Source organism: Phallusia mammillata, chromosome 7, assembly GCF_965637545.1.
Source record: "Phallusia mammillata chromosome 7, kaPhaMamm4.hap1.1, whole genome shotgun sequence".
Classification (NCBI taxonomy): domain Eukaryota; kingdom Metazoa; phylum Chordata; class Ascidiacea; order Phlebobranchia; family Ascidiidae; genus Phallusia; species Phallusia mammillata.
The window spans coordinates 18,434,741-18,456,750 of record NC_137258.1 but is presented as its reverse complement, the minus strand read 5'-3'; the positions used below and the strand labels follow the sequence as shown (position 1 = coordinate 18,456,750).

Below are 22,010 nucleotides of genomic sequence, written 5' to 3'. Positions count from 1 at the left end.
TCACTTCTAAGAAAATAATGTGCAAAAACGACCTCAGAGTTTTTTTTTCATTAAAAATTAAATATGATAATATTTATGGATTATTTTAGGATCACATAGAGATCACATATTATGGCTTCTGGTGGCTCAACTGCGGCCTCCGGCGGAAATCATCCACTTCAGTCTCCTCCTGTCGACAGTGCTCCGCTTCTGGGCTCTCCGCCGACCTACAAGGATGTGATGGGAAAGATCAAGGCGGCAAAAGACGAAGCAAAAACCGGGGGAGATTTTATGCAGAAATTTTGCGGAATTATTTGCGGGACGCGTAAGTAAAAAATGGTCATTTTGTTTCGCTGATGTAGATATTTTTGAAGTCCTGTCCCTTTGGATCTGCCCGTTAAAAAATATTAAGCTTCAGTCGCATTTGTTGGGTAATTATTTTCAAGTTGTATTGCGAGATTTTGATTCAGAAGCTGTGGATCCAAGTTTATAAAAAAAACATTACGTCATTTATCCTTTAGAATTTAAGATATATATAATTCGCCTTTACAGCATCATCGGTATCTTATTCAAATAGGTAAATGTATACGTCTTAAATTCTAAACGACGAATGACGTAATGTTTTTTTTCGAAATTTTGCTTTACAACTTGAGAATGATTACCTAACAATGTTTTTTGATGAACTTGAATCCATAAGCATCAAGGTTCGTCGTAGTCTTCATCCACCAAGCAACGAACTGGGAGGTTCTAGTTTAACGTTTAAAGCAGGGCTTCCCAAACTTTTACGATCGCGACCCCTTTTAGTCTCCACAATTTTTTCGCGACCCTTAACGGTTAATATGATAAACAGTGTAAAATATGCGTTTGTGGACTGTGGTATTTATTGACATGCAACTACTTTACTCGTCGGCCTTCTGGAAACAAAACAAAAAATTAATGTTTAGTCAGTGTGATCAGATTAAACTGTGTTTTTAGTGACAAGTCTCTTTTCCGTAAAGGCAAAGATGACGTCATTAACCTTTATTTACGTATCTACAGCCCAGTCAAGAATAATGTTTTGCGAAATTGCACTGGTTTGAACAACTACGTTTTCGAATTAAACAGCTAAAACGTAAGAGCATAGTATATGAGTACTTTGCATAAAATTGGTATAGCTCTCTGCGACCCCTCGAGTTTATTGAGCGACCCCCAGTTTGGGAAGCCCTGGTTTAAAGTATACATTTCAGAAGCTAAGTTGCAATTTTTTTTCAAAGTTTCAGGTTCCATTTTTGCCCCAGTCTGTGGTATTTTTACATGCATTTTTAAAAAATGTCCCAAATCCATACTGTCTCATTTTTATGAAAGCGTCTGTAGTATCTTGTATGGCAAAAGACAAAAAGCCCGTGAAGGCACATCTAACTAATTTTTACACTAATATTTACGTTGCGTTACAGTTGGTTTCATCATTGTTGTCGGTGTCATGCTGGTTATTCCTATCACAATGATAGCAGTTGGTAAGAGTTTGTGACAAAATAAACACTAAAAGAGCAAATGCACAATTATTAAGTTGTGTTATTGTTAGCATCAAATCTTTTTTACGTAGCACTGGCTTTTAAATTTTTTTATATTTTATATTTTAATTTTATTAGAGCCAACTGTACGTGGTTACACAGAAATTTTATGATAAAATTCAATTTTTTGTGTGCTTAAGTTCAAAGAACCTTTATATAGAGCTCCTCTGGCAATTGGCAAGACATGTATAGGACGTCGAAACGTTGGTATAAAAATACAATTGCCAGAAAAGCTCTATAAAATTGATATTATGCCTGGCAGCAACAGCTTATATATAGGTTCAATAAATCTTCATAACTGCCCTGCGGAGAGATTCATTCCTATTTGGTTGATTGTGTCCGGCTCTGTGGCTGCCATCATGCAGCTGATCTTTTTGGTGGACAGCATTGTGGACAAATGCCGCAAGAGGGATCCGGCGGCCGAAGAATTGCACCAGGCTATGTTTCACCGTTCCCACAACTGGGTGCTAGGTTGCTTCTGGTTCGCCTGGTTTATTGCTGGTATGTTCTCGTTATGCAGTAATTAAGGCATTTTCCACCCCAAAAACAAACAAGCTGAAAAACTTTTTGTAACCTAAGGAATCTCCCGCAGACAATAGAATGTAAAAAAGAAAGATTCTTGCTTCTTATCAGTAGTATATTTAGACTGTTTCATGAAGAACAGGTACAAAGCATAAATCATTTCTTTAAAAACAGAAATATATATTTCGCCTAGAATACACAGGCATCTTCAGTTTCTGTAAAAAAGCAGACACGTGGTGGACTGTCGATATAAAGTGGTAAAAAAATAGTAAAAAAATAAAATATGTAAAACACCTGAAAAAGTTGTAACTCTACAATTATGTGGCCACTTGCCAAATATGTGGCAAGCAATATGTTGGACAAACCAAGACCAAGTTTTCCACACGATGGAATACCCATCGCGCTACTTGGAAAATGTTTGACTGCTCTGCAAACAACGACCGGGCTGCTCTACTGCGCCACTATGCGGACAACCATAATGCAATACTAAGCGCAAACCTCAAATCCACCTGTGTTTTTATGTCGTTTTCGTTCAAATGCCTCCAATCAATCTTTTGGATATTTATGAGGATAAATGGCTTAATAAGATCAAGGCCGAAATCAACATCCAAAAAATGATCCTACCGCGCGTGAGGTAATTGTCCATTGTTTGTTTCAACGCCCTTTATTTTTGGTTTTATTGCTTTCTCGCCCTTGGGGTTGATTACTTCCCTCCGCATGTGGTTTTTCTTGGCTTATCAGTTGTGTTACGTCTCCTTTTTCTTGTTTTTTCTCGTGTCGCTTGTTGGTACTCGCCAGTCATGGTTTGCCTCTGTGCTTCGCAGGTGTTTAAATTGTAGAGTTACAACTTTTTCAGGTGTTTTACATATTTTATTTTTTGCTATTTTTTTACCACTTTACATCGACAGTCCACCACGTGTCTGCTTTTTTACAGAAACTGACGATGCCTGTGTATTCTAGGCGAAATATATATTTCTGTTTTTAAAGAAATGATTTATGCTTTGTACCTGTTCTTCATGAAACAGTCTAAATATACAAAAACAAACAATGTATTTTTACGAGCATACAGTATACTTAATTGCCATAAAAAACGTAAACAAAAACCTATTTACACGAAATGTGATATTTTCGCTTGGACACACGCTATTGCCCTAGCTGTAGCCCTAGTTGAACAAAGACCGCTGCATAATTGTGAGAAATGGGGTGAACGCAGTGTCAGTACTATCAAATATACCTTTTTATCTCTTTACACTTTCTTTTTTACCTTGTTTATTAAAGTAGCATATGGCAGTAATTAGACATAGTTTTTGGGGAACTGTGTGGCAGTATGATGCAAGTTAATTTCCTTCCCCGGTAAACGCCAGGTGTGTGTCAAGTCGTGAACAACAACGCAAAATAACCACGTAACTATTTGCAGGAAATGTGTGGGTGTTCAGAATTTACGCACCAAACACGTCTGAAATGCTCGAGAAGGGACTGCATTGTGATCATGTGACCTACTACCTGGCCTTCATCATCATAGCAATGGTTTATTTCATTGCCTGCACGTTCTTGTGCTGCTGTTCATGTATCATTTGTTGCGCCTCAGTCAGTATCAGAAATCGGTTGTCCACCGTTCGCTGATTGGAGACATAATAATTTTGTTTTGCAGCAATCATAAAAGTATTCAAACATAGTGTACATAGGCCTATAAGTTTTTCCTTCCTGTCAACTAATGGCAATATATTGTTGTACAGTTTGATATTGCTTTTCCATAGATCTAAAACCGAAAGAATTCTTTGTGCCATTCAAAGGTTTATTAAAATACACATATCCGGTAATTAGTTTTTGAGTTAGAACTGTATTGGAGGTTTCTTTTGTGATAGAGGAGCATTTCAGTTATTTTAACAGCGAATTGACACAGGACAGAGTGTGTAATAGGACACCTACACCTACGCAGCAGCAACGCGACTGCTTAATTCATCACTGTCAACAAACCTAGCAACAACAAGCAGATAGCAACTTGATATCAAAAAACATGGAAACTTTCGCGCTAAAAACCATTGCGTCTTGTAACATGTGATTGGTCATGCGCATCACGATCACGTGGTCTCCAAACGATTGTGAGTCACGAATCGTGTGCTTTTGTTTGGTTTAGAAGGCGTACACTTTTTTCACGCTCGGTCTGCTACATAATGAAAAAGGTTTTGCCGAAATCGCCTGACTCGAGCCTTCTGTGTCGCACAGAGCCTCACGTTACGTTGCGTGACTTAGCAGAAAAGAAGTAGGCACAGGTTACTGGGGTATTTATTTCTCAATACGTTTCTTAATCACGTGCCAAAGAATAAAAAGTGCTGGATTACTGTCTTGTGACATAGCTGCAATGCCAAACAATTTAGTCACACCATGTCCTACATAAACTTAAAAGAGCGTGTGGGCATGTTGGCTCAGTAAGCATTATAAGTAAGCCGCGCATAAGGTACTATAAACTATAAGGTATTATAAAGCAACGCATAAGACCATTTTGAGGGTATTAACAACTGGTAGAGTGTATCGTGCAAACGTTTTTTTTAGGATACGTTGCCTTTCTCAGATAACAAGTCCTCCGCAACGTTTAAGTGTGCAAAGGATGCTTGCAAGTCGCAACGGTATCTAATGTATTTAGTCAACTAATAATACAGCAGAAAGAAACCGGGAAAAAGCTGTGTGCTTCATTGATGACATACGTATGTTAGCAGCTGTGAGCTGTGGTTTGAATATTTGCTACAAAACGTTTGTAAATCGCATTGCGCTGTCGGCAAAGGTTGTAGAAATCATTAACAATGCTTTTAATTATGCCTTAAGCATGTTTACTGTACGTAAGTGCCATGGCCAATTTCGTTTCTTTGGATACATTCTGTATTCACATCGAAAATATTAGGCAGTATGGGCACACATGTATTTCGTTATCGACTGTTTCCTGTGTGCTTGCTGCCTGGCAAAACAAATGCTGTAAACTGTGAAGTATAAGCGTTTTGTTTAACCGCTGTAAGCGACGGTTAAATTATGCATACATCAGGGCTGAGGCAACTGGGCAACTGTAATTATAGGTCGAGAAAAAGGCTTGTCGTACCAGAGGTAACTGACAGCCGAGGACAGAAAACGTTTTTTGGTGCACCACAATCATAAATGATTGATATCTTGATCTGTAGCAACGCTATAAGCCAAATTTGAAATGCTGGTTGTTTGCGGTTACAGCTTATGGTAACTGACATATCCTTTTTATTACCGGGTGTTTGTTTTGAAACAATGGTAGTAAGTGTACTTACGCCAGGGTTAAGCAAGATTGTGTTTTTGTGTGTCAAAAGTAAGGTTTTCCGAATGAAAGTTACTGATTAATGAGGTATTTACGTATGTTAAAAATGATGCATATTTTGTACCGGCATATATTATGTTAAACAATGCAAAAACGTTTATTAGAAACGTCTTTTAAAAATGTTAGCAGATGTGTCATGGTTAAACTGTGCTCAGTGGTGCAAAGGTCACAAAAAAGAGGCAAAGATCACAAATCATCACTTATCAGTAGGGTCGAATATGGACAATGGCGACCACTATCAAAAACCAAACAAAGCATAGATAACCTAATGGAAATAAGCGTCCTGTTCTTTGGGTACCGTTGTCGTTTTGGCAAGCTAAGTCGAAATGCAATAATGTGTCATTCATGGATATATTTTTGACCATGAAAACTGTACTAATTTCTACTTTTTTCATGTTTTCATACATTCACAAACGTTGCTGTTCAATTCACGCGGCCGTTTTACGTTGGTGTTAAGTTTTTACGCCACCGTAAATTCATACATCACACAGACTTATACCGATTTACAATTTGGCAGTTTGCGTTGTTTATTTCAGTTGTGGTTTTCATAGTATTCTTACCCTATATCCTGCCAAATATGGAAAGTTCGGAATCCAGACAGGTTGATACCAAAGACCCCGAAAATCCACCGCAATATGGGAGCCAGCCCAGTGCAAACGCATCAAGTCCACCGCCTGCATACGGTTCTTGGCTTGATCAGCACAAAGATATTCGAAATACAGCCACTACTCGTCAGGAATACATGAAAAAGTCGGGAGAGGCATTCTACAACAACGGTTGGTATATAAACATGCTATACGCTGGCGTTGCGTTGGCTTACAGTAGTGTTGCAACCTATAGCGTACAAGTAAAACTTTTATTATTAGAGTTTAATAGTACAAACACGACAGTACAGGGGTCTCTTATTTCAAAAAATCTCCTATTACATTTATTTGATAAACAGCTGGCGGTATGTAATCCAAAATGTTTAGCCTACCGCCATTGAAGCATCTTAAACAGTGGTTAACAATAATGTTCTTTAATCGAAATATTATCTTTGTGACTAAAAAAGCATATTTCTGAACTTAGATGTTCGATTAAAACTTGTAAAAGAGTTTAGGTATCTTATGGGCCTTTACAATTTCCCTCTACTACATAATTTACCACTAGTGGGAAATTTTTCACCAATTAAAATGTACTGATCCAAAAAAACGGCATAAATGCATTTTGTACACGTATAGAGTGTTATACACCAACAGTTGAATCAACACTGACCCCAAAAAGGTCAGTTTTACATTTGTGTGGGGGTTCGATTATGGAGGTCGAGTTTTCTTAGGTTTAGGATGTTTTGTTGCTTTTTTAACAGCATTTTAATTTGCAGAATCAAGCCTGCCGATGCAACTATTGTTTTTCCCAATCCCCCTCTCAATGGCCATTGTAGGTAAGGCGTTGTTATTCCGATGTTAAATTTTTAAACAATTTTATTTCACTAATAAATCAATTTTAAATTTCTATTTTAGGGGGGATTAATTGGAACAACTGCCCTACGCAGAGACTGATTCCAATATGGTTGGTAGTTGCTGGCGGGGTATTCGTAGCTCTAAGGGTGCTTTCTTTAATTGACATATATATCATCAAGAAAAAAAAGCAAGGAACCGATGACAACCAACAGAACCAATCAACTTTTAAAGGTTTTACGTCAATTGCATCTATCTTTTTGTTCGCCTGGTTTATATGTGGTAAGTAAAATCAACAGCCGCAGATGTAACTAAATAATGTTTTAATGTTGAGTAGTCGGTTTAGTGCAGTTACGCGTTTTTATTTGTTGCTACGTTTTCTTTAATCGAACGTAATTGACAAGAGAAGGCAAAATAATTACTGAGTGTAGTAGCCAGCTGTACAGCAAGCATAACGATTTGCCAACTTTTTTATCAACTCATCAGAGTTGTAAGCGGGCCCGAAATTTGATCCCGAACTCGAATGTATAAGCGCAAAACCCAGCCCGAACCCGAATCGTTTTTGAGAAGCCCGCTTATGGCCGAAAGTTTGATTGACAGGCCTATAATAAAAAAAAGACATACACAAAGGATAATATTAAACAACGGCCTAAAAAGACGTTTAAAGGCTGTTGAGCATTAGGTTATATCCAGCAACTAGCTACTTATAGCCCGAACCCGGCCCGACTTACAACTCTGCAACACTTTTCAAGGCTCTATCTCTATGACTCAACAATGTTAGTCATCGGATTGTGTTTGCTTATTGCAGGAAACGTTTGGGTTTTTGGAAAATACCGCCCTGAATTGGACAACAGATCAGACCCGAACTATTGTGATCGTGGAACCTATCTCTATTCCTTTTCACTAATTATAATTACCTACATTTTCATGTTTCTCTGTTGTTGCTGCTGTGGTTGTCTGTGGAGTACTTTTAAGCCCAACATTACAAACCAGTCCAATGGACAAGACTAATTCATTGGGTTGGCTTTATAACCCAAAGGGTATCATATTTGCAACGAACTACTAATGTAAATATTAATTTTGTTTGACAAATGTAGTAACTACTTGAAAATAAAAACGATAGCCAAAAAGCGGAATAACACGTATCTTGAAAATGCAATTATTAAAAGCTTTTGGGTAAAGATAATACTTGAAAAAAAACTTCGTTTGTTTAATAAGATGCGCATTTTCGTTTGGTAAAATATTAATATTTTTAATTTAGTATTTTTTTGCAACAATGTTATGTACATTTAGCTCGTTACCATAGCGCACGTACATTTAAGACATAAATGCAAATATTACCTTAAATATCTTCAACTATACCTAAACTACCTTTAGATTTTTTTTACAGTTTTGGTAACGCTTGCACCATAACATAACATGTAACCACTGTATATATTATACCTATATTCTTAACGTAGTAAAATTCACTTGTAAATAACCTTTGACAATTGCTCTGGTGGTATTTCTTTACGGTGGCCCACAAGTGCAATTAACTTTTTTTCAGTGCAACCATTTTATATTTAGTGCTGATATGTTTTACGAAACCATTTTTGAATCTAACGTTGGTTACAGGGTGTGTCAAATATTTGTTTTTACTTTCCCCCGAATTTTAAGTAATGTTTCGATATTTAATTAGACCGCACAGGCGGACAATTGAAATGCCTCTAAACAAGTTAAATGTATGCACTGAAAAAAGTGTTTGTCCTGAAACACGTTTACTACAAATGGTTGAATTGGACTTGAGGCCACCGTACCATTGCAAGTCAAACCGATGCATGTTCCAAATGTACCATTTCGTGTGTTGTCATATGCTATGTCGGAGTTTTTATACTCTCAGGTTAATAAAAATAATGAAGCCTTTTTAGTGATCTGACGTGTTTTCATAAACAAAGACAACGTTCCGTTTTGTGATGTAACAATGCAACGACTGGAAACCGTTTTTTTTTTGGCTTGACTAAGAGATAGATGAGCAAAAAAATGTTGTACCAAAAAGTATGAATCCGAGTTTGGGCATCAGTGTTTGTTATAGAACTCCTAATCATAGGAATAAGGACAAACGTATGACAGAAAAACAGACCGAATCACTTTGATTTTAAATGTATCCTCTTACACCTAAGAATCGGACCCTTTGTACCATCGTAAGTTCATTCTTTCTTGTCAGTCTTGCGTGCGTGGGCATAGATTTCTATCGGAGCGATAAGAGATTGTTGAACAAATAACTTGACGCAAAATTCCATGAAGTAGAAGGCGCGTGCAAAGACTACAAAGGTTGTGCAATCGATCATGTTGGCTAGTCAACGAAATAACTACCCAAAGCTCCTGAGTAAATCAACCGTTCGTCATTGGTATATCAACGATCAGAATAAGGTTAAAACTAGGTTTTCCTTAATTTTGGGTTTTGTTTTACCTTTTTAAGGCAAATGTTGATAAGTTTAGCCGTATTTTCAGAAAGGTTGGATAACATTACATATTTAAGCACAGCTGCAACTTAAAAGTAACAAAAAATAAACAATGGTAAATTTATGTTTAAAAGCGAAATGGCTGAAGCTCTATTAAAGTCACACTACATAGTTTCTCGACAACTTAGCATGGTACCTTTGTTATGCCTAGGCTTTCAGTCAAGCGTTGAGCCTCTCAGGTTACTGAAAAGACTCACAGGCCACCGGTGTAAGGCATTTGTGTTGCGCAATAACTACACCCTCACCTAAGGGAACACAAAACCAGGGGAAAGGTCGGCGCAAGGACAATGAAATCATTGGGGCGTGTAAGGCTGTTTGAACAATACCATCAAGAGTGGAACGAGACAATACAAAGGAACCGAAGAAAAATTGTTTTGGTTTGCCTTTATAATGTATATGGTCTAAAAGTTTAAATTGGGCATTGACAAAGAAAATGTATTTTTTTACAAAATATGCACGTAATAAATTCAAAAGTGTGAACCCAGATACCAGCGTTTCAAAATCCACATTAACAATTCGGCAGTTACTCACGTAAACCAACAGCTGTTTAAATGTAGAAAAGTGACCTCTGCTCTAATGTATACCGTTGATGCATACCAGGCAGAAAGCAAGCACGATAGAATTCGGAAATGACGTTTATGCTACCACCAAATTATTAGCGCTTATGTCAATCATAAACATTCAGTATCAGATTTTTTGTTACTGTCACCAATTGGCATTTTTACAGTGAGTGCTTTGTGCTGCATTTGTATGTTAATGTGTCAATCTACTCATAACAATTATAAAGCAAGTAAATAAAGTGAAATCATAAAAGCACCCGAATTTACCATAAATTCCCATTCAAAAATACTTGATTCAAACACATTTCAGTCGTTTTTTATACTTATTCAATCTTTCGGCAGATGCGCTACAGAACGTTCCTTCATGTTCGCTATGTTGACGTTTCATACACAATGGTCAGTCCCATAAAAGCTCTTTATTCTTCGCTCATTGTGAGTCAATGTTTGTGCTCTACACAATCTCAAAGGCACGTTCGAATTCATAATGACGATATTGCAATGTAAATAGCTAAGAAACGCGAACTATAGCATATTTTTAGCAAACCTACGGTTCACCTGAGTGATATTCGTAAACTGAAGAAAAAAACTATTAAAAATTACTTTTTAGTGTAGGTTATATTGTGTTATATAACACAACACAGCAGGGTACTTTTTTCCACAATTTTCTACTTTTCGATGTCACTATAATAAACACTTATTTCCCAATAAATGTATAGAAAGGCATTTAGTGCCTATTACAGAATCTTTCCTGCAAATAGTAGACATTCTATGTCGACGGTCACTGATTATAGGCCTATGTGGAATTTTCTGCAGGAATAATTGACGAAGCAATTGTTGACCGATTCTGATTAGAAAGCACTGTTGCTTCGTTAATTATTCCTAAATGCATGGAAGTATCAACAAATTTTTAGCTCTTCCAGCGATCTTTATTATGATATGCCCACGTTTTCGATCCCATACGAGACACCTTCATCAGGGCGATGACATAAATTGAAAACACAAAGTTGTACAAGTTGTATTGTACATGATGCCTGGCAGCAACAGTTTATTCATTGAATAGAAGTATATTCATGTTTTTAATTTCCTATCGGGGTGAAAAAAGGACTGGACTATGTAAGCATGACTAAGTACAAAAAACTGATTTGTACGTTGCTAAAAGAAACGAAGACTGCCTTCACGGTTCGGTGCACCCAGGCGCGAGCGACAAAGCTGCGAGGCTTGATAAACTAATAATAAGAGAAAAGTAAATCTCTGTTATAGTAGGTGCCAGAAAATACCAAAACTATAGTAAAATTATTTTGGAGTGACGCGAGTCAATAAGCCTTGACGTGAGAAACATTTATGTAATGGTAACTTGGGCAAAGGCATCTTGATAGTGCCTCGACTTTGGTTTTTGTTTAAAAAAGCCTGAAATTGATGGTTGCGCGAAAAAAATTTGTTGATTTTATTTTAAAATGATCAGAAAAAGCGATGATTTGCGAAGTGCACGAGAAACGCTTTTGAAAAATAATGCAAAATGGAGCTTTTTGGAACATTCTATGCGGTTTGGCTTAATTAATTGTCCAAGTAGAAAGGATCCACAACGGTCACCAGAAGAGAAGGTTTTACAGGGCCAGTTTGACTGACGAATTTATTTTCCGATTTTACCAGAAAGTTAAAAATTCTGAATTTTGTATAACTATGAGTTCGTTAATTTGTGCGCAAAATAAAAGTTTATTTTAGGTAAAGTATTACTCAAACAGTTTTCAATCAAAAAATTGTTGGTCTCTCCGAAATCAGTACACGCAAAGTTGTTGTAAAGCTACTAACACATTAACTAGCATTACAAAAGGTTTGCTAAATACCGATGGATGGCGTAAAGCGCAGTTACTTAAATAAATAGTGAGATGGGATATAGGGTTGGGGACTAAATTTAATATAAAAACTGGGTTTGTAGGTTGATTTTATTGTCATTATTATAATAACGAAACCTCAGACCAACCCTAATAGCCCCAACCGTCAACATTTTTTTTCACGGGGTTCGAACCCAGGACACTCCCGGGGACGAATCCCGATCAGTTTTTTTATGTCTGTATATGGGTCAGGCGCGCTGGACCATTCGGCCAAGTTCCTGCCTTATCAGCATTTTTTTTACACAAACTGCATTTAAAATATTTCCGTTGCGCCACCGACCGGAAGTTAACAGGCATGTGATATGAGTTCCTTTGTTAGTAGCTCTTCCCAAAGTTGTGGGCAAATTGATCTGCTATAGCGCACACAGCAACTTGCTTTATTTGTGTTCCAAACAATAGTGGTCTATTGTACTTTGATCTTTTGTTCACAATCAAAGCAGCAACGTTTCCACCTTAGGATAACTTTACCAGAGGTGCGAGTGCGTTATGCTAGTTTCAGGCATTCAGGTAAATTTAAAACTTTTTACGCCCGGCCAGCCGTTTAGATGGTTTATTGATTAAACGTTTCTTCATCTGGCAGCCCCAAGTAAAAGATTTTTTTTTTGACCTGAACTATTTAACTGTCATGTTTTTGCAGAAACAATTTTAGTGAAAAGTTTTGATATTTGACAATTCGTGATGGACAAACCCGCCGAAACGACACCAGGTTCGTGGAGAGATGAATTGAAGACTGCTCGGCATACTGCTACTGGACCAATTGACTTTTGGACTCAAAGCAGATTTGCACTTTCCCGCAGAGGTAAGGTGTTTTTTTTGAATAAAAGTATGTTGCAATGGAATAAAAGAATATTTTAAGACGTCGCTCTGATGCCCCGTAATCAACTAGACTAGGGCTACCAGATGTCCTGAATTTCAGCGCAAAATCTGTGTCTGAAAATATTTTTTTAAATACAGTCCCAATACCTGGAATTCGATATCTAGTAGCCTTCAAGTTTTTAGAGTTAAGGAAATTGCCATCCTGGGTTGATTCAAGCAAAGGGAAAATGCCTCATCACGTTAGTACCAAAAACTGACTGGTTGGTTTTTCCTTTTTTCGGCGAACAAGGATGCTCAAAACGATTTACGTTTATACTGCTGTTTTCTGTGCAATAAAATAATTAGTCATTTTTTGTCATTGGTTATAATTTCAAGGAAAAAATATGTCGGTTATTTATTGTCTCGACTTTTAAATTTTTAAATGTTTTTTTTTCAGGCTTTTTGTTTGGATGTATTTGCGGTACAATGAGTGTTCCATGCTCCATGCTTATATCAGGTACGTAATACATACATGTTAACTGATTACAGCCTTAGTTACAATACCTAACCGACACGTTTTCCTAACCCTGGCGTATTTGTGTGCGACACCATAAATTTGCTTTTCTTTTTTCTGTTTGATTTTTCTTATATTTTTCTGATTTACAGAAATGTGAATATGCGTTTTTTTTATTTACAAAAATGAACATTTTCTTACAGGCAAAATTTACCACATATTTATGTTTGTTGTTTAAATAATTAGGCGCCATTAACATCGACAGATGTCCATATCAACCGTTAGTGCCCATTTGGATGATAGTGGGTGGCTCAGTTGCTTTGGCGACGATGATTGCCAATGCGCTGGACATTGGATTGTACTGGTGCACTAACAGAGGTCCAGGACATGATTTAGCAACACAAATTATCAACGGCATAACAGCTGTGGTGATTCTTTTTCTTATTGCATGGTTAATCGCCGGTAAGTTGATAAAAATAAAATTTAAATTGATGCAGATTAAGAGTGGTTGGTAATGGAAAAGAAAAAGCCAAGTAGGCCTATCAAATAAAGCGAACAAACTATAAACATTTTTGGTGAAATTACGTAATATAGTTCAACGTTGAAAATCAAAATTTGCCTAATGTATTACCAAATTGGGTAGAGCTATACTAACATCTTAACATGCAGTCCCACATTTAGCTACATTTCGATAAGTGGCGCAAAGAACTGAATTATTCATTTTGCGGCTAAGGAGGGATAGGGTTGGGAAGTAAGTTTTTGAAATATTTTTAATAGGATCTAAATTATTATATTGAATTTTTATTGATAATGCCTAACCCCAACCTATAATAGCCCGAACTTTCACTATTTTTCGAGATACACCGATTTAAAAGGTGTTGGTGCTCTTTGCGCCACCTATCGAACTAGCCTACACTAAATGTGCGACTGACGTGAGTTATGGTGTTAGTATACTACCTACGAATTGCATACTACCATTTTTAAACCGATTTTTTTATAGGAAGCGTGTGGGTTTGGGGGATATGGCGACCTGACACATCTGACAGCACTTCGGCCACCTTTTGCTATGCAGGAATATATTATTACGCCTTTGCCATGTTAATAGTTGGCTATGTTGTTACTGCTGGTTTGACGATGTGCTGTGGCCACATTTTTTGCAGTGATCCACCAAATCGCACTGTGTCGCCCTAGTATATTCTGAAAAGAAGAAAGAGCGTATAGGCCTACATTTGTTGTTTTAGGTCGTTTGTCAGAATTACATAGGCCTACATGTATATATGCACCCAACATCTTATACCTCAAAATTCAGTTGTAACACTGTGTTTTAAAACCATAAAAGAGATGGTTTTTGTTTGCGACGTTTTACTTTAAACTACAAATCAAACGTTATACACCGCATATTCTACTTAATCAGTAAAGATGAACATAAACTGGGATCAGTTCTAAATATTGCGTTACCTGCTCTACCTAATATTGTATGCCCAAAACACTGTAGCCTACACTGTGTACAGTATTGTGAATGTTTTGTCTTCTTGCACTGTTTCGAGATATTGTACACATGTTATCCCATTTTGGCAATGCAAAGTGATCGAGCATTTGAAATCACATAAACACATTTTAATGAAACTGCTTTGCATTTGTTTGTCAATCTAAAGAAGAGGAGAATTTTTTGCTTTTTAAACGTATTTGTTGTCAAACACAATTTCAATATTCAAGCGATAGAATGTTAGTCTGGCTTTGACAGTTATAATTTTATGGTTGGATAAAACCAGCAAAATTTTTGCAAAGTCAACGAAATAAAAAAACAGTGAGAAACAAAACAATTCCTAAGTATCGCGTTAACGGACAAAATACCTTTGCGTGACACCGCACGGATCATTGACACGTTTTTAAACCTCGGTCCCCATCTGGTGGCGTAAATATATTTAAACCACTTTCTGCTATTATCAATTATACAATAAACTAACAAACAATTGCGCCCGAACCAACTTTAATACAAAATCTCCAAAGCATCGCCGTCGCGCAATATCCTGCCCGTGCCAAATTATCCACGGGAAACAACTTTTAACCCTTGAGTACTAGGCGGACTTTAGAAATCTTCGTGAAAAACAGTTATCGATCTTTTCACTGTCGAATATACAAGTCAAAAAAATTCAACCCATTGCCACTTGAGTAGGCGACTAAGAAACGTCCTTAGACATAAAAACTTGAAATTAAATAAATGTGGCAAAAATTTCACAGGTGCAATTGTCGAGTAGTTAAAAAAATGGTTTAACGCAGTTTGGTTCTAAAAAAGACCAAAGCCACTATATTGATAGCTCTGGCATGACACAGTCAAACTGGCATTGCCACCATGGGGCTGCAGGATCTTTTGTAACCAACGTGTAATATTGTTGCGCACGCAGTAAAGGCAAATCGCACATGACACAAAATCATTCACAACAAATAGTGCCAAAATATACCAATAAGCTCTTATCTGCAATGTAGTTCGTAATTTAAAATGTAAAAGATTTTAGTTTTAAATACACTAGCTAATTTGTGTAAGATAAATATTCTAGTAATAGTGAAAAAGAAAAGTTAAGTTAAACTTGAAGAGGAGAGGTGTGCTTGTTTTGTCTGCAAAACGAATAGACATGCTTCACATGCCTTATAAGCAGTGTTTTTTTTAAGGTGTTTTAGGGGACCGAAACGGTCCCAAATTTCTCCAGCGGTTTCCCAAAATTTGGACTTGCAACTACAACTACAGTTTTTGGTATTTAAATGAAACACTTGCGGTCTCTTAAAACTACTTAGCGGTCACCCAAACCAAACCTTAAAAAAAAACCTGCTTATAAGGATCAAAAAATGTTTCCAAAAAGCAAATGCATCATACTACATATCCACAAAAAACAAACATCCCATTGTAGAACATTTGTTTTCATAATGGCATATGCAAAAAAAAGCTAATTCATTTTAACCACACTTTGCTGGCCAATACATATACATCTCCTTTCATGATGAAAGGTAAAACAAAAAAATCCAATATGTCAAGTCAAATATATAGCTTTGCTGACTACTTGGTAGCCATTGCTGCGCTCATCATTGCTAAAAAATGAATCTTCAACCAATTTCATGTAAAAATACAAACGCTACAGAAAATGAAAATACATAAACGGTGAAAAACATGATTTTAAAAAATCTGTTTCCTGAACTGAAAATTGTTCACAAAGAACAACATAGACAGAAATTCAAACGAAGTATGGTAATACAACACTAAGCTTAGTTTGCTGTTCATTATAGTCACTTCTGACAAGAAATGTGTGTATACCTGCAAATGCAAAACAACCAAGATTTTATCAGTTGTTTGAGTCACTGGCTGCACCCGCACACATTGCAATGCAACAAGAACAGCAACAGACAAGTGCAATAATCGCATATACAATGGTAATAATTGCGAATGCCAAGTAGTATGTAGCTGGGTCACAATAATTGGGCAATCCAGGAATGGTTGTGTTTTCCGGTCGATAGTACCTGTACACCCAAACGTTACCTAAAACAAACAATAAAAAGTTATAGAATAAATAAAAAAGAATGGCAAAACTGAATAGATTTTGTTTTACTTGGTACAAAAACATAGAAACACAATTGCATTGAAACAATAAAGAACCTAAAGAGGTACACGAAATTTTTCTGAAAAAATGAAAAAAGAAGGTTATATAATTGTAAATCGAGGCTTAATGCACTAATGGTCAGAAGAGAAATGCCTTCCCATGAAAAGGTGACACTGTGGGACCAGAAAAGTGGGCTTTAAAATCTAACCATCCACATAAAACTAATGGACAATATTAAATTAAAAACAAACCACCTAGCCAAACTAAACTACTAGTTTTAGGTGGTAGGAGAAAGTCACAAACTTTCTTGCTTTTAACATATGAGAAACAAATAAAGTCACAATAAATGTAAACTTGCAAAAAATAAACAAAACATTAGCAACAAAACCATTTGTGAATACTTAAACAAAGAATATTAACTAGAAGGGTGGCTTAGCACATATTGCCCTTGCATATACACTATAACCTATTTTAAAACATATATATATTTTCTATGCTTATTTTATATTGGGTCCCATACCATCTACTGTCTTTTATAACCTTAGTTGTTTCTGCAAGCAGAAACTCATAGGTCCCCACACATGCAAAGTTGTAGATAATGCATTTCAAGAGATAACCATGTGAACGTTTAGTGTTGTAAGATAAAACGCAGTGTTTGGCACTGGGCTTAAATAATAATACTATGTAGAGTACAAACTATATAAATTTAGATTCACCCCAGATATTGTTTGAAGTATGTCCTATTTAACGTTCCTTTTCAAAGAAACGAAGGAGCAAGTAAAGGCATAATGGGGTAAAACAAAAAATAAATAGCAAATTCTACAAGCTGTCCGGTTTTCATTTAATTCGAACATTGTGAAAAGGGTCACCTATTTTAGGAATTAGTTAGTTAAGTTGTAGTGCTACAGGGCAAAACATAACATTTGAGGACTTAGTATGTTTAATAAACTTTGCAAAATTTCATATATATAATTAGGACGTTTTTTCAAAAGTTCATTTATTTTAGGGGGCTAGTTGAGTAAATGTTGGGGCTACAAGGTAAAACACATCAATTGAAACCTACAAATAGCATAGTCCACATACTACCTAAATTTTATCCAATCCCGACACTGTTTAAAAAAACTGACCCATTTTAGGGGGCTAGTAGGGTAACTAATGGGGTCCGACACACAAACTAAAAAAATAGGAAACCTCAATGACTCAATCAATAGTACTGCAAAATTTCAGCCAAATCTGCCAATGTTTAAAATGTCGACCACTAGAGGTGTTTTGAGCAACAACCGTTAATGTTTCTGAAGTCATAGGGCCGTCATAGGGCAACAACCCCCTAACTGCCATGGCACAAAAACGTTCACCAAGCAATCCACAAAGTCACAAACGAGTAACATACAACTGCTTGCCCTTGTAACACTATTGAGCAACAGAAATCTTTCGTTTGTGGTGTCCAGTAACATACAAATACGTTTTACACTTTGGGGGCTTGTGGGGTAAATGTTAGGGCTACAGGGTTGAACACAACAATCGACAACTATAAATGGCATACTCTACAACAGGGGTGGGGAACCTGCGGCCCGCTTGCCTTTTTAATGTGACCCTCGTCACAATTTTATTAAAGTCTGCAACATAGCATCACCAGAAAAAACAAACAATAAAATGTTTATGTACAAATATATCCTTGATATGAATTCCACATTATGGGTAATTTGTTTCCAATATCTTCCCATTCCGCATTATGACGTCAAACTTCCATAAAAATTGCCACACATTCAACCATTTTCTATATTTGTGACGTAACAGTCACTTGATTGCCTCTCCTTGCAGTAACAAATCATTTGCCTTGTGGTGTTAGTTTTAAATCGATTTAGAGATACTATCGTGCGATCCTTATATTGTTGATAAAATATGTTTTGGAAAAAAAGACAGATCGATAATGGAGCTAGGGGTTTCCAGAAAGAATGGACAAACTATGTTTTATTTGAAATAATTGATAAACCTGTATGCCTTGTTTGTTGCAAACATGTAACAGCAAAGAAAAAGCGATAAAATATAAAACCACTTGTGTGCTTTGGGTATTTTTACACGGAATTTAAAAATTAAAAAAAAATGGCCCGCCTGAAAATGTTGTGCAATTCATGCGGCCCGCAGTACTAAGTAGGTTCCCCACCCCTGCTCTACAAGCTATCCAAATTTCAGCCAATTCTGACACTGTTTACAAACTCACCCATTTTAGGGGGCTAGCGGGGTAAATACTAGGGTTATTTGGACAAACAAAGTGGGATGCACATCTACATAACTTTATCTACCATCAGTATAAGTTTCAGCCAAATCCATCAAACATTTGATAGAAAAACGAGTCGGACAAACTTTGGGAATAAAAATACCCATTTTAGGGGGCTAGCGGGGTAAAAACTGGGGTTATCAACAAAAACAAAGTGGGATGCACATCTACATAACTATATCTACCATCTGTGTAAATTTCATCCAAATCCATCAAACATTTGATGGAAAAACGAGTCGGACAAACTTTGGGAAGAAAATAACCCATTTTAGGGGGCTAGCGGGGTAAATACTGGGGTTATCAACAAAAACAAAGTGGGATGCACATCTACATAACTACATCTGCCATCTGTGTAAATTTCATCCAAATCCATCAAGGATTTGATGGAAAAACGAGTCGGACAAACTTTGGGGAGAAGAAAAATGAAAGAAAAAAAAAGAAAAAAAACAAAAACATTTTGAGTAAAATCAATATGTGTCCCCTTCAGGGAAGGGGACCCATAACTAGCAAAAGAAACTACTTTGTATGTGTGGCAGTTTGAATGGTTGTTTATGCTTGGCTTGAAATCAACCCATTGAATTTCATACACTACAAAGGGGACCAGACTTAGTGGTATTTCCTTTTGGGGGTAGAGATTGCAAAGATCTGAATGACATTTCTAGGAAGCAGCCAGATCACACAATGCTTTAACTGTACTTTTAAATGACATGATTGTCAAAGAAATATAAGAAACTTAGCATCCACATTAACAGATGTGTAAACTTATCAAAAAAAAATTAGACATACTTTGATTTGGAACAGTGTGCTAATACACTATTCCACTACATAAATCAGGCTATAGGTTGCTTTAAATTTGCATTTATCATGTGGCAGGCATTTCTCAAAATGCAAGCATGCATTAAACACATATCTGACATAAGCTTTCAAAGGAAGCAGTTTTGTATGGTGATCGGTGCAAAGGTCATCTTCAGCATGGCAGCATATACTAGCCATTGTAATACAGCATTACCACACATAAAGAACTACCCAAATTTATAGGCGTTTGAGAGGATAAATTACTGACATTACAAGCAAAAAGGGGGGTACCAAAATGTTTATTTTCACTGTTTAAAGCACATACAAAGGGTAAATGCTTATCAGTCAGTTTCAAGTTAACACCTAAATTGACACATTCAAATGTATTGTATTTTTAAGCTGGCAACATACATCAAATTTAAAACATGCAATAAGGTAGACAGTATCACCTCGGTCAATAAGCCATTCGTCTAAGTATTACAACGATACCTTGGGTTGTACTCAACTTACCAGCAAAGAACCAAGCACAATTAAAGCATCCCAGCAAGCCATTGCATGAGTTGTAAAACCGACCCTGTTCCTCATTATCAGGGGGCTCATTGTTGCATTTTGCTTTGATTCTTTTTCCAATCGAGAAAATTTGCATTAAGCCAGAAACACACCCACCGACAATTAACCATATTGGGATCAGTCTCTCCATTGGACAATTGTTCAAATTTATCGCTCCTGTACACAAAACAATATCAAGTTGTTATTTTGACAAGAAATATGCATAGCATAGAGTAGCAAGCACAACTTACCCACAGCAATCATAGCAATTGGAATTGACAAAAGAATGCCAATCAGTATTGTGAATCCAACTGTGAAGTTAAAGAAAGTATAGTACTAGTTAGTATGAGTATATTTTTTCTCAAACATTAACTACTTATCTCATTATAGGTTCCTGCACTGTTGGCTGAAAGCCCACATTATTAAATAGAAGACCCATCTAAAATCAATCAGTGATCTACGATGATCTATTTTTGGCAGAGTGCAAGAGCATCGTGACAGGTTTTAGCAACGCTTAGTTAATATATTGAAGTTCCTTTTCTCAAAAGGGGTATGAGATTTGACAAACAAAATTAGAAGTTTAAGGACTTCTGTATCATATTGCACAATCACCCTATTAAATGAGTAGCGAATGATTTTTAATTCCTGCAAGTCATGTGTAAAAAACATACTTGTGCTAAAAAGAATGATGCAGACATTTTTTAGAAAGTTTCCCCTTCCAGTGGCATTTCTTCTTGCTTCCTGTATTTCACCATACAATGACTCATAAGTTGGTGGTGGGGCTTCATTTTGAGTTTCACCATACGAAGGGGGTGGTGGGCCACTTTCTACAGTTGCTTCATTTGATTCTGTGTAAGGTGGGGCAGTTGAATCATCCACATTGTCCAAGGCCCCATATCCAGGCTTTTCTGGGATTTCACTCATAGTATACCACTTTCAGAAGACTAAAAGTTTCACCACAAAAAAGCTACATATTCACACATTATAGAGTGAGATTTTATGCATTTGTATCAAATATGGTGCAACTGCATGTTATTCATGAAACACCACATTGGATTTTATGGCACATTTTGCCGAGATCTCGGGTGTGCACGAAGAATTTTCAGGTGTGCAAGTATGCACGAACAAATTTTTAGGTGTGCACGAACCAGTTAAGTGTGCACCTCATCAAGAAAAAGTTAACCGATTTACAAATATTTAACAAAAATCTCAAAATAACCGTCAAATGCAATTGCGCCACTGGTTAACTTATGTAAAACGAAAATTTCGAAGGCGAAAATTTTGTTTGCACCAGGTGTCGTAAACCTATAAAAAATGTCTCAAGTGTGCAGTTAAACTTGAAAAAAATAGTCTCGGGTGTGCAGCTGCCATACTATCCATACTGGATGAAACATACATACAAACGTAGTACAAACACGACCACTACATCTACACTAAAATCTACATTACATATGTTCTGTTCTACATTACATATGCACTTTTATATATCCCTCATAGGCTCATACCAACCTTTATTCACGCCTACGCGGCCTACGAGTACGCCTTGCGCAAATAAAGTGATTGTAATTCAAAAAATCTCTGGCAATTCCACTTGCATTGCAAAAAGCGCAATTCGCACTTGCTTTGTGTAGTGAAAAAGTCGATCTCGTACAAACTTTCACTATGTTGACGTTAGTAAAACATGACCCACATGCGCATATTTTGACAAAAACAGG

General features: G+C 36.6%; 3 protein-coding genes and 1 pseudogene across 5 annotated transcripts; 3 read left to right on the top strand and 1 right to left on the bottom strand.

The window, feature by feature from the left end:
* Positions 1-44: 44 nt before the first annotated feature.
* Positions 45-3,875, top strand: LOC145238899 (transmembrane protein 272-like). 2 transcript variants are annotated; one of them, XM_080102178.1, is made up of 4 exons: positions 45-304; positions 1,413-1,472; positions 1,809-2,030; positions 3,469-3,875. In XM_080102178.1, the coding sequence occupies exons 1-4, from the start codon at positions 112-114 to the stop codon at positions 3,672-3,674; spliced, it is 681 nt and encodes a 226-aa protein (XP_079958304.1). In that variant the 5' UTR covers positions 45-111; the 3' UTR covers positions 3,675-3,875. The 2 variants fall into 2 exon arrangements, 1 of the variants encoding a protein (XP_079958304.1); XR_013862203.1 differs by lacking the exons at positions 45-304; positions 1,413-1,472; positions 1,809-2,030 and adding an exon at positions 2,379-3,415 and having other exon boundaries at positions 3,469-3,531.
* Positions 3,876-4,251: 376 nt separating this feature from the next.
* On the top strand, positions 4,252-8,723 carry LOC145238898 (transmembrane protein 272-like; annotated as a pseudogene). Its single transcript, XR_013862202.1, has 4 exons — positions 4,252-6,161; positions 6,746-6,805; positions 6,885-7,103; positions 7,630-8,723. The product of XR_013862202.1 is annotated as a transmembrane protein 272-like (transcript).
* Positions 8,724-12,439: 3,716 nt separating this feature from the next.
* On the top strand, positions 12,440-14,529 carry LOC145237164 (transmembrane protein 272-like). Its single transcript, XM_080099926.1, has 4 exons — positions 12,440-12,573; positions 13,027-13,086; positions 13,330-13,545; positions 14,084-14,529. The coding sequence occupies exons 1-4, from the start codon at positions 12,453-12,455 to the stop codon at positions 14,272-14,274; spliced, it is 588 nt and encodes a 195-aa protein (XP_079956052.1). The 5' UTR covers positions 12,440-12,452; the 3' UTR covers positions 14,275-14,529.
* A 921-nt stretch (positions 14,530-15,450) lies between these two features.
* LOC145237162 (transmembrane protein 272-like) lies at positions 15,451-21,282 on the bottom strand. Its single transcript, XM_080099924.1, has 4 exons — positions 20,967-21,282; positions 20,547-20,606; positions 20,257-20,472; positions 15,451-16,612 (listed from the first exon to the last, which is right to left on the bottom strand). Exons 1-4 carry the CDS (start codon positions 21,217-21,219, stop codon positions 16,419-16,421), a joined length of 723 nt encoding a protein of 240 aa, XP_079956050.1. The 5' UTR covers positions 21,220-21,282; the 3' UTR covers positions 15,451-16,418.
* Between the last annotated feature and the right edge of the window lie 728 nt (positions 21,283-22,010).

Coding starts and splice junctions, on each gene's coding strand:
- LOC145238899 (XM_080102178.1), top strand. CDS start 112: ATGGCTTCTGGTGGCTCAACTGCGGCCTCCGGCGGAAATCATCCACTT. Junction 305..1,412: donor CGGAATTATTTGCGGGACGC/GTAAGTAAAAAA, acceptor GTTGCGTTACAG/TTGGTTTCATCATTGTTGTC. Junction 2,031..3,468: donor GTTCGCCTGGTTTATTGCTG/GTATGTTCTCGT, acceptor AACTATTTGCAG/GAAATGTGTGGGTGTTCAGA.
- LOC145237164 (XM_080099926.1), top strand. CDS start 12,453: ATGGACAAACCCGCCGAAACGACACCAGGTTCGTGGAGAGATGAATTG. Junction 12,574..13,026: donor ATTTGCACTTTCCCGCAGAG/GTAAGGTGTTTT, acceptor TTTTTTTTTCAG/GCTTTTTGTTTGGATGTATT. Junction 13,546..14,083: donor TATTGCATGGTTAATCGCCG/GTAAGTTGATAA, acceptor ATTTTTTTATAG/GAAGCGTGTGGGTTTGGGGG.
- LOC145237162 (XM_080099924.1), bottom strand. CDS start 21,219: ATGAGTGAAATCCCAGAAAAGCCTGGATATGGGGCCTTGGACAATGTG. Junction 20,607..20,966: donor CATCATTCTTTTTAGCACAA/GTATGTTTTTTA, acceptor TTAACTTCACAG/TTGGATTCACAATACTGATT. Junction 16,613..20,256: donor TTGTGCTTGGTTCTTTGCTG/GTAAGTTGAGTA, acceptor TGTTTGTTTTAG/GTAACGTTTGGGTGTACAGG.